Raw genomic sequence first — 12,500 nt, 5'->3', positions numbered from 1 at the left:
ATCAGGAACTTGCATTTTGGTAGCAAAGTGTTCAGCAAAGAGGTCCGCCTTCTCTTGACTACTAGTAGAGGTGGTCCCATCCTGTCGATTTAGAGGTGGAATAAGTTCATCAGGCAGATAACCTTGTCTGTCCTTGACCAGGGACCACCAGGTTTTGGAGCCTACCCTACCTGATGCTAGCTTTCTTTTAGTGTCCACCTCCTCTCTCTCTCTCTCTCTCTCTCTCTCTCTCTCTCTCTCTCTCTCTCTCTCTCTCTCTCTCTCTCTCTCTCTCTCTCTCTCTCTCTCTCTCTCTCTCTCTCTCTCTCTCTCTCTCTTCTCTCTCTTCTCTCTCTCTCTCTCTCTCTCTCTCTCTCTCTCTCTCTCTCTCTCTCTCTCTCTCTCTCTCTCTCTCTCTCTCTATGTCGAGGTAAGAATGAACTTAAGATGCAACACTAGTTGACAGGTGATGGCCACAGATGTCAAAAAACATGTGATTTACCGTCACCAGAGATCATTAAGAGTCACTGTATTTTACCAGGGGTCGAAAATATTGGCAAGAATTTCGAGAGGTAACGAGGGAGGGTCAAATGAGTTTACGAGAAGATCAGATAGGTTAGGAGAGGTCACCTGGGTAGACAGCCATCCATCCATCCAGAGAGAGAGAGAGAGAGAGAGAGCTGGTGGCCAGGATACAATGAGCAGGAATGTCGAGAGAGAGAGAGAGAGAGAGAGAGAGAGAGAGAGAGAGAGATAGAGAGAGAGAGAGAGAGAGAGAGAGAGAGAGAGAGAGAGAGAGAGAGAGAGAGAGAGAGAGGGAGAGAGCTGGTGGCCAGGATACAATGAGCAGGAATGTCGTGGGGTCAGAGAAGGTTAATACCAGTGATATGGAACCTCAGAAATAATCGTCTGATTAGTGCAGTATCTGATTAGTTGGATTTGTATGATTAGCCTAATCAAGTAAGAATGAAATAAGTCTTTCACACACACACACACACACACACACACACACACACACACACACACACACACACACACACACACACACACACACACACACACACACACAGAGGAGAGATAAGAGGGATATGATAACGGCATAAAATACTGAGAAGAATCAACAAGGTAGACAGAGACAGGATGCTCCAGAGATTGGACACAGCAACAATGGGACACAGTTGGAAGTTGAAGATTCAGATGAATCACAGGGACTTTGGGAAGTATTTCTTCAGTCACAGAGTTGTCAGGAAATGGAATAGTCTGGGAAGTGATGTAGTGGAGGCAGGATCCATACATAGCTTTAAGAAGAAGTATGATAAAGCTCATGAAGCAGGAAGAATGATGTAGTAGCGACAAGTGAAGAGGCGGGGCCAGGAGCTGTGAATCGAACCCTGCAACCACAACTAGGTGAGTACAAACACATATACACATCATGTTAGTATTTCTTATATTATTGTTTAATGCAGTTATGCATTAAATAAGTACCGTGACACATCTCTCTCTCTCTCTCTGTCTCTCTCTCTCTATCTCTCTCTCTCTCTGTCTCTCTCTCTCTGTCTCTATCTCTCTCCCTCTTTCTGTCTCTCTCTCTCTGTCTCTGTCTCTGTCTCTCTCCCTCTCTCTGTCTCTCTCTCAATAATACCAACAAAACAATGGGCACCTGGTGACCCGTCCGCAACACGTCTCAGATACTTAGCAGATATACAAATAACCTTCATTTAGAAGAAACTTATGACGACGTTTCGGTCAGCCTGGGACCATTAACTAGTCACACACTAGTTAATGGTGTAAATTGGACCTAAACGTCGTGGTGAGCGCCCCTCTCCTATGTGCGGGTTATGTGTATTGTTCCACTCACGGTATTGTGCCATTGTTCCACTCACGGCATTGTGCCATTGTTCCACTCACGGTATTGTGCCATTGTTCCACTCACGGCATTGTGCCATTGTTCCACTCACGGTATTGTGCCATTGTTCCACTCACGGTATTGTGCCATTGTTCCACTCACGGTATTGTGCCATTGTTCCACTCACGGTATTGTGCCATTGTTCCACTCACGGTATTGTGCCATTGTTCCACTCACGGTATTGTGCCATTGTTCCACTCACGGTATTGTGCCATTGTTCCACTCACGGTATTGTGCCATTGTTCCACTCACGGTATTGTGCCATTGTTCCACTCACGGTATTGTGCCATTGTTCCAATCACGGTATTGTGCCATTGTTCCACTCACGGTATTGTGCCATTGTTCCACTCACGGTATTGTGCCATTGTTCCACTCACGGTATTGTGCCATTGTTCCACTCACGGCATTGTGCCATTGTTCCACTCACGGTATTGTGCCATTTTGTTCTCTAAACCGTTGGCTCTTGTTAATGAAGAATAAGACACATGTGCAACATCTGGGTCTCTTTATCTGTAGACGTTTCGCCCTCCAGTGGCTTTATCAATACAAAGACATAATGTGAGGGTTGTAGAACTATATACAATAGATAAGGTAATCAGTCCCTCAGCCTTGAAGACTACGTCTGAGGGACTGATTACCTCATCTTGTGTATATACTTGTACAGTCTTCACATTATATCCTTGTATTGATAAAGCCACTGGAGGGCGAAACGTCTACAGATAAAGAGACCTAGATGTTGCACATGTATCTAATTCTTGATCTGGTAGCGCACTCAGCTCACACTCTGAGGTCCATGGTTCAATCCCCGGTACGAGTGGAAACACTAGAACGTGTTTCCTTAAGACACCTGCTGTCCGTGTTCACCCATCAGTAATCTAGGTACCTGAGTGTTAGTCGACTGGTGTGGGTCGCATCCTGGGGCTAAAAGTGACCTAATTCGCGGGAAATGCTCAGCATAACAAAGGATTTTCTATACAGTGGTATGTCATTGATGTTAGCTATGGTCTGTATACTTTGTACATATACTTGTAGAATATTTTTTATTATCACACCGGCCGATTCCCACCAAGGCAGGGTGGCCCGAAAAAGAAAAACTTTCACCATCATTCACTCCATCACTGTCTTGCCAGAAGGGTGCTTTACACTACAGTTTTTAAACTGCAACATTAACACCCCTCCTTCAGAGTGCAGGCACTGTACTTCCCATCTCCAGGACTCAAGTCCGGCCTGCCGTTTTCCCTGAACCCCTTCATAAATGTTACTTTGCTCACACTCCAACAGCACGTCAAGTATTAAAAACCATTTGTCTCCATTCACTCCTATCAAACACGCTCACGCATGCCTGCTGGAAGTCCAAGCCCCTCGCACACAAAACCTCCTTTACCCCCTCCCTCCAACCCTTCCTAGGCCGACCCCTACCCCGCCTTCCTTCCACTACAGACTGATACACTCTGTTATTATTATTAATATTATTATTATTGTTATTATCGTTATTATTATTATTTATATACAACATGTTTGTTGAGACAGGAGCCTGAAGAACAACCGAACCAGGATCCATCGTAACCTTTTCGTGGCTATGGTGATTCAAGTGATGATCCGCCTGGTGCTGTACATCGACCAGGCCATCATCCGGGGCCACTCTGCTGGCCACTCCGCTGGCCACATCAACTCCTCCAGGCAGGGCATCGATAACACTGTGAGTTATAACTAAGATAACCTTAAGATAACGCAAGATATGCTGGGAAAAGGTTACTTGATGGCCTCTATAGTCGCTAAGATGGGTTAGTCCAGTAAAGTCACTTAAATAACCCAGTCAAGTCGCTAAGATAACCCAGTAAAGCCATTATTATAGTGGAGTAATAGTGAATAACTCAGTGAGAATGTTATATTGAGTATATACGTGGTGGGAAGCCTAGCCTGCAGTCTGATGTGACTACCTTGACGATACGAGACTGACTCCCAGGTATATCCTCGCTGGACCCAGCCTCACGGTAGGGACAGCGAGATTGACTCCTAGGTACGCCCTTGCTACACCCAGCCTCACGGCAGGGGCAGCGTCGTAGCACGTCTCCTAGGTGAAACTCCTAGGTGACTCTGAGACTCCTAGGTTACTCTGAGACTCATAGGTGACTCTGAGACTCCTGGGTGACTGAAACTCCTGGATGATTTAGAGACTCCTAGGTGACTCTGAGACTCCTGGGTGACTCTTAGGCTCCTGGGTGACTCTGAGACTCCTAGGTGACTCTAAGACTCCTAGATGACTAAGACTCCTAGGTGACTCTGAGACCCCTGGGTGACGCTGAGACTTCTGGGTGACTGAGACTCCTGGGTGACTTTGAGACTCCTAGGTCACTCTGAGATCCCTGGGTGACGCTGAGACTTCTGGGCGACTGAAACTCCTGGGTGACTCTGAGATTCCTAGGTGACTCTAAGACTCCTAGATGACTAAGACTCCTAGGTGACTCTGAGACCCCTGGGTGACGCTGAGACTTCTGGGTGACTGAGATTCCTGGGTGACTTTGAGACTCCTATGTGACTCTGAGACTCCCATCTCACACGAAAACTAACACGTACGTAAAATACACTGTTACCAACTGGAAGAGAAAATTTCTTGGGTTCACAATAAGGCAAGTTTTCACGCCAGGCTGGCAACACCTCGCACCTCAGTGAAGATCACAAAAGACTTACTGAAGACTCACCAACTCACTCCTAGGTGTTGACGCCGAGGAACTACACGCTGAACGCCCTGTGAGGAAAGATTACGTTCCGCGGCTGACTGCAGCATTGCTGGCATCGCATTCTGCATGTATGTACAGCATTTGCTGGGTTGGAAGGCGGGGAAGATAGAACTTACATAAGCGTAGTGTTGTGTGCTCTCGAGCTGAACAAACTCCCTTAATACAATTTTTCTTATTTTTAAACCGCAGGGACATAACGTTGTATTTTGTTATTTCGTTGCTAGAGTCGTCTATACCTGACGTATACCAGGAGTATACCTGGAGTAAACCAGGAGTATACCTGGTGCTCAGTAATTCCGAGCAAATGACTCTGTGACACTAGCCAACCCTCCCCTTGTTACCTGTTTATTCTGTCACATATCCCAATAACTTATACCCTGGGATCCATATTTCGTTGTCAAAGTGATCCTTTGTGTGGGTCTCTGTGAAAGCTACAAACATTGCATTTGACTCTGTGAGCAGTCCACAAAGGTATTTTATTGTTTGTTGCTGGCTTTAGACCCCTGTATATTTGCAACTACAAATGTTGTCATATTGATGGAATGTGGGGGGAGGAAGGGGACTTTAAATGGCATTAATTATTGTTGTTCTGGACTGCGGGGCTACTGGCTGTCCTTTTTTTTATAAACACAGCGAGATGTTGCTTTTCTTTCTCCTGGTATGAACTTTGGTAATAGATACCGACAAACTGCTTTAAAAAAACACGTAGGCAAACACTAGGACATACTAGAAAACGTTTAGGTCCTGAGATCTTGACCACTTCTAAGATACAGAGGTAAAAAGACAGTGTATACAGGCGGAGAATGGGGTGTGAGTGACCTGAAATGAGAATACCATCAACAGGCGGAAAAAAACGTCAAAATTGACCTAAAACTCTATGAAAACGTCATTTTCACCTCCCGAGATATTGTATACCTCATTTAGTATTTAGCAAAAAAAAAAAACACACTGAATTGAATGTCAAATGTGTCTCTGAGGTTTATTCTGAAGGTTTTATCAAACAGTCAACCGAGACGGTGGTCAGAGCTCACAACATTCTAGTTTAAGAATTTCATTGGTATAAACCTTGGTAATAATTACCGACAAGTTGGTTTAGAAAAACGTGTAAGGAAACACTAGGACATATTTATTAGAAAACGTTTCGGTCCTGAGACCTGGAGAAGTGATCAAGGTCTCAGGACCGAAACGTTTCCTAATAAATATGTCCTAGTGTTTGCTTACGTGTTTTTCTAAACCAAGAATTTTAATTATTGTTCCCAGTCTCTTTTAACGCAATGGTGTATGTGTGTGTGTGTGTGTGTGTGTTGTGTGTGTGTGTGTTGTGTGTGTGTGTGTGTTTCCTGACGCAGGTCTCAGTCAGATGATGACCCACAGCTGGAGCTTTTGGTCATCTGACCGAGGCCTTCCGCTGGCTTACCCCTCCACCCCGTTAAAAATTATTTTCATAAATTTCCGCAAAATTAATTAACTGACTTCTTTTTTGGTGTAAATATACTACGACTATATGGAATAATAATAATGTTAGTAGTAGTGGTATTATTATTATTATTATTATTATTATTATTATTATTATTATTATTATTATTATTATTATTATTATTATTATTCGCATCAGTTCTTCAGTTAATGGTTAAAATAAATTAGTTATCGACAGTAATAACTTGTGTTCACATCAGGTCTTAAATGTGATCCGTGTTCATTGTTTGTTCTGTCAAGATATATCGCTCCTTGAACATGCGTGAACACTCACAGAAGTCTAGTTTGAACAAAATCGTGTTCTAGTTATTGTTAGAGCGTGATCGTGCAGTGTTTAAGTTAGTTCAAGAAGTTCTATTTAGAGCTAAGTCGGTGTTCGTTTGTGTACAAAGAAATATTCATCCGTTTATAAGCCGTGTTCAGATATGTTCAGCAGTTAAGATAAGTTTGTGCTAAAATAATTTTGTTCCAGTAGTGTTCATGAGTGCTCTCTGGTGTTCTTGAATGTGTTCATGTGTTCTTCCTCTGCAGCCTGTGTTATGCGAGGCGTCATATATACTCCTGGAGTACGCCCGCACGGCCATGTTCATGTGGATGTTCATTGAAGGCCTGTACCTGCATAACAAAATAACAGGTACGTGTTCTCTTGCACGTGAATGGTGTACAATGCTGACAAGATGAATTAGACACCTGGAGTATACCTGGAGGGAGTTCCGGGGGTCAACGCCCCCGCGGCCAGGTCCATGACCAAGCCTCGTGATGGATCACAGCCTGACCAACCATGTGCAGTATCTGGGTATCTTAATTGATAGACGTTTCGCCAACCAGTGGTTTTATCAGTACAAATTCAAGGACATTACAGGAAGAATGAAGGAGGTAATCAGTCCCCCAGTCTTAAAGGTGGTAATGAGTACCGTAGTCACTGAATTTATATTGATAAAAACCACTGAATGGCGAAACGTCTACCAATAAAGACACCCAGATGTTGCACATGTGTCTAATCCTTTACCTGTCCTCTTATCTATTATTATTTATCATTAAAGATTCGCCGGTAGGTGCCTGAGCTCGGGCTCAGGCACCTACCCTGCCCTAGAAGGGCTGGGCATGGTGTCGATGCATCTCTCTCCTATCATTATTATTAAAGATTCGCCGGTATTCTCCCGGCCCGGGCCTTTTCCCTCTTTAGGGAGTGTCTGAGACCTAAGTCTCCCATGGGAGGAGGCGCAAGTACCTCCTCATCTTTGGGACCAACTGTCCCCAGGCCTAGCCACAAGCTAGGCCTCTCTGCTCTGCCATCCCCGCCCCAAGGGGACAAATGGGAATGACAGTCTTATGAGCTAAAAGCTCGGGCTCAGGCACCTACCCTACCCTAGAAGGGTTAGGCATGGTATCGATTCCTCTTATCATCGTGTGTGTACCTGTGTGTGTAAACGCAAATGCGTACGTATCCGGCTCAACACACACGTGTAAATATTCACGCTACCTATTTTCTACAAACGTATATGAAATTAAAATGCACTATTAAATTCTAGTTCCAAAAGAGATAGCGTTAAAAAATTACATTAAAACATTAGGTTAATGGTATTTCAATTCTAAACCAGTTGACTGCGAGGCTAAATAGAGTAGTATCCCCCTCTCCCTCACTCTCTCTCACTCTCCCTCACTCTCCCTCACTCTCCCTCACTCTCCCTCACTCTCCCTCACTCTCCCTCACTCTCCCTCACTCTCCCTCACTCTCCCTCACTCTCCCTCACACTCCTGCCACGATAACTACTCAATTTTGGTAAGTTTTCTTTAAATTATATAAATACAAAATATTTTAGTCTGGTGGTTAAAAGGTACGAACAGACTTGATGACCCTAGTGTAGTCGATAGGCTTTAAACCCTATTAACCATATTCTGATGAGTATATCTCATATATATATATATATATATATATATATATATATATATATATATATATATATATATATATATATATATATATATATATATATATATATATATATATATATATATATATATATATATATATATATATATATATATATATATATATATATATATATATATATCAGGCTTAATTCTAAGTTCAAATAACCAGCCATCCAATTAAATGTTAATAAAAGTAATAATAATAATGGCAAGTACTAATAGCATTAATAATAACAATAATAATCCCTGCCTGTACCACCTCGCCTTTAACACGCACAAAATATTGATTATACTGTATACAAGACCGTGATATTAAATTGGCTCAAAGTAGGAGAGAGAGAGGCGTAGTTTGGAACTCAATTAATTAACAATCAACTTAATGTTTTATATTAACCATATGCGGGCTGATGCAGCCACGATGATGGTTATAACTTATCACGTAGCTACTCTGATGAATATGCAAATTAAGTATATTACAGTTTTTATGGATTGTGCAAGAGAGAGAGAGAGAGAGAGAGAGAGAGAGAGAGAGAGAGAGAGAGAGAGAGAGAGAGATGCCTGGAGAGACAACACAGAAAGGTGCTAGCAGAACAATTTCGATATATTTGAATAGACAATCATTAATAGCACATAAGCCTATTTATATCTCTATTCCTCTATCCATTAACACCTACATTCCTCCCCCCCTTCCCTCTGTCTCCCTATTCACCCCCCTCCTAATTCTCCACCCTTCTTTCTCCCCAACATTAACCCCCCTCGCTCTCCCCTCCACAGTGACGGTGTTTCAACATAGATTCTACTACAGCGTGTATCATGCAGTAGGCTGGGGCATCCCAGTACTCATGACAGCAGCCTGGGCTACTGCTACAGCACTACATCATGGTAACTCAAGGTAGGACAGAAAACGACCCCAATAGAAATAAGTCACTAACTTTTTTGGGTTATCCCAGGGTTTCTACATATATACTATGTATCATAATGTAACTATTTATGTATACCTGAATAAACTTACTAATTATAAACCCCCGTTTTTGTCATGTATGGCGTGTATTTTAATGTATATGGGAATATAATTTTTTTTTTTTAGAATTATGGTATTTTCCTGCAGCTGGGAATATCCTGGTGAGAATATTTTTACCTTAACATCCATGATAATTATAAGGAGTCGAATATTTCCTATAATGAATATAGATATTATTTTAAGTATTGTGTACACAGTACATAATTCACTCTTTATGATGTGTATATTGTACACACTGAACCATCACTTATATAAACAATACACACTGTACCACCAGTTATATAAACAATACACACTGAACCACCAGTTATATAAACAATACACACTGTACCACCAGTTATATAAACAATACACACTGTACCACCAGTTATATAAACAATACACACTGAACCACCAGTTATATAAACAATACACACTGTACCACCAGTTATATAAACAATACACACTGTACCACCAGTTATATAAACAATACACACTGTACCACCAGTTATATAAACAATACACACTGAACCATCACTTATATAAACAATACACACTGAACCACCAGTTATATAAACAATACACACTGTACCACCAGTTATATAAACAATACACACTGTACCACCAGTTATATAAACAATACACACTGTACCACCAGTTATATAAACAATACACACTGTACCACCAGTTATATAAACAATACACACTGTACCACCAGTTATATAAACAATACACACTGAACCACCAGTTATATAAACAATACACACTGTACCACCAGTTATATAAACAATACACACTGTACCACCAGTTATATAAACAATACACACTGTACCACCAGTTATATAAACAATACACACTGTACCACCAGTTATATAAACAATACACACTGTACCACCAGTTATATAAACAATACACACTGAACCACCAGTTATATAAACAATACACACTGTACCACCAGTTATATAAACAATACACACTGTACCACCAGTTATATAAACAATACACACTGTACCACCAGTTATATAAACAATACACACTGTACCACCAGTTATATAAACAATACACACTGTACCACCAGTTATATAAACAATACACACTGTACCACCAGTTATATAAACAATACACACTGAACCATCAGTTATATAAACAATACACACTGTACCACCAGTTATATAAACAATAAACATTATACCACCAGTTATATAAACAATACACATTATACCACCAGTTATATAAACAATACACACTGTACCACCAGTTATATAAACAATACACATTATACCACCAGTTATATAAACAATACACATTATACCACCAGTTATATAAACAATACACACTGTACCACCAGTTATATAAACAATACACACTATACCACCAGTTATATAAACAATACACACTGTACCACCAGTTATATAAACAATACACACTGTACCACCAGTTATATAAACAATACACACTGTACCACCAGTTATATAAACAATACACACTATACCACCAGTTATATAAACAATACACACTATACCACCAGTTATATAAACAATACACACTGTACCATCAGTTATATAAACAATACACATTATACCACCAGTTATATAAACAATACACACTATACCACCAGTTATATAAACAATACACATTATACCACCAGTTATATAAACAATACACACTATACCACCAGTTATATAAACAATACACATTATACCACCAGTTATATAAACAATACACACTGTACCACCAGTTATACCAGGGACGGATCTACTCTGAAACTAATGAACCTTAAGCTTCAGGGCCCCTAAACCCGGAGGGGCCCCCAAAGCCACCTTAGTCCACATTGCTCAAAAATTTTGGATCTACTGTTGAGATGAGGGCCCCCATAACAGTTCAAGCTTCAGGGCCCCTAAACCCGGAGGGGCCCCAGAAGCCACCTTCGTCCACACTGCTCAAAAATTTTGGGTCTACACTATGATATATACCATATATAAACTATACATATTAAATCAGTATTAATATAAACCATCTACACACTGAATCATAGTTTATATAAACAAAAATTACAGAAAAAATCGTAGAATTCCAGACAAAAAAAAATATTTTGTAAGAATCTTCAGGGGAGTCGTTAGATGGTGACGATGAACATCTCTTGATCCAAGGAATTAGAGTTACTTTCTCCTTCCTCGGATAATACATTAATCCATATATATACATATATATATATATATATATATATATATATATATATATATATATATATATATATATATATATATATATATATATATATATATATATATATATATATATATATATACATATATATTGTATAACCTAAATTATTATTATTATAATCAAAAAGAAGCGCTAAACCACAAGGGCTATACAGCTGTATAACCTAAAGAAATACTGATATATGTAATCATTACATAAAGAGTAAAGTAAATTATATTAATTACAAATTATTATGTAGTCGTTAATTAAGCACAAGAGAAATTTTAATCGTTCTAGAAAATTATCTTTATTTGATCCAAATTTATGGAGCAAAATTAATTTGCATATAAACAGTGTGACAAAAAGCACGTACGTAAAAAAATGAAAGGGGCCGTAATTTTTTGGTACACTAAATGAAGACTGGTGAGGTGACCCAGGCATAAATTGTTATAACCGTTAATTTTTGAAGGGGTAAACTGGTAAGCCAGTGGAAGGCCTCGGTCAGAGGTCCAAAAGCTCCATCTGTGGGTCATCACTTAAGACCTGCGTTAGGAAACTTTTGTCCTGTTTCCTGACGAACCTTACCTGACTTAACCACAGGCACCATACACACCCTGGCACCATACACACCCTGGCACCATACACACCCAGGCACCATACACACCCAGGCATCATACACACCCAGGCATCATACACACCCAGGCATCATACATACCCAGGCACCATACACACCCAGGCATCATACACACCCAGGCATCATACACACCCAGGCACCATACACACCCAGGCACCATACACACCCAGGCACCATACACATCCAGGCACCATACACACCCAGGCACCATACACACCCAGGCATCATACACACCCAGGCATCATACACACCCAGGCACCATACACACCCAGGCATCATACACACCCAGGCATCATACATACCCAGGCACCATACACACCCAGGCACCATACACATCCAGGCACCATACACACCCAGGCACCATGCACACCCTGGCACCATACACACCCAGGCACCATACTCGCATGAAAGTAATAAATCAACAAAATATTGTAATGACTTTCTGATAATAATAAGATAATATTGTAATGAGGACAATATATGTGTGTATTCTCTCCCTCAGGTGCTGGTGGGGATATAACTTCACTACTTATTTCTGGATTCTTGAAGGACCAAGATTCTCAGTCATAACGGTAAGATATATATATATATATATATATATAAGTAGTCGATTTTTCCACTGAG

At 40.7% G+C, this 12,500-nt stretch overlaps 1 protein-coding gene across 1 annotated transcript in view; it reads left to right on the top strand.

The window, feature by feature from the left end:
- The window catches only part of LOC128695602 (PDF receptor-like), a gene marked incomplete at its 3' end in the record, with an annotated part of 126,155 nt that extends 113,676 nt beyond the window's left edge, over positions 1-12,479 (top strand). Inside the window, exons 6-9 of the mRNA XM_070080048.1 lie at positions 3,416-3,584; positions 6,634-6,736; positions 8,812-8,929; positions 12,379-12,479. Coding sequence (XP_069936149.1) covers positions 3,416-3,584; positions 6,634-6,736; positions 8,812-8,929; positions 12,379-12,479 — 491 coding nt within the window. The remainder of the gene's footprint in view (positions 1-3,415; positions 3,585-6,633; positions 6,737-8,811; positions 8,930-12,378) is intronic.
- Positions 12,480-12,500: the final 21 nt, after the last annotated feature.

Source organism: Cherax quadricarinatus, unplaced genomic scaffold, assembly GCF_038502225.1.
Source record: "Cherax quadricarinatus isolate ZL_2023a unplaced genomic scaffold, ASM3850222v1 Contig99, whole genome shotgun sequence".
NCBI lineage: Eukaryota > Metazoa > Arthropoda > Malacostraca > Decapoda > Parastacidae > Cherax > Cherax quadricarinatus.
The sequence above is the reverse complement of the archived record's forward strand: the minus strand, read 5'-3'. Positions and strand labels throughout refer to the sequence as shown.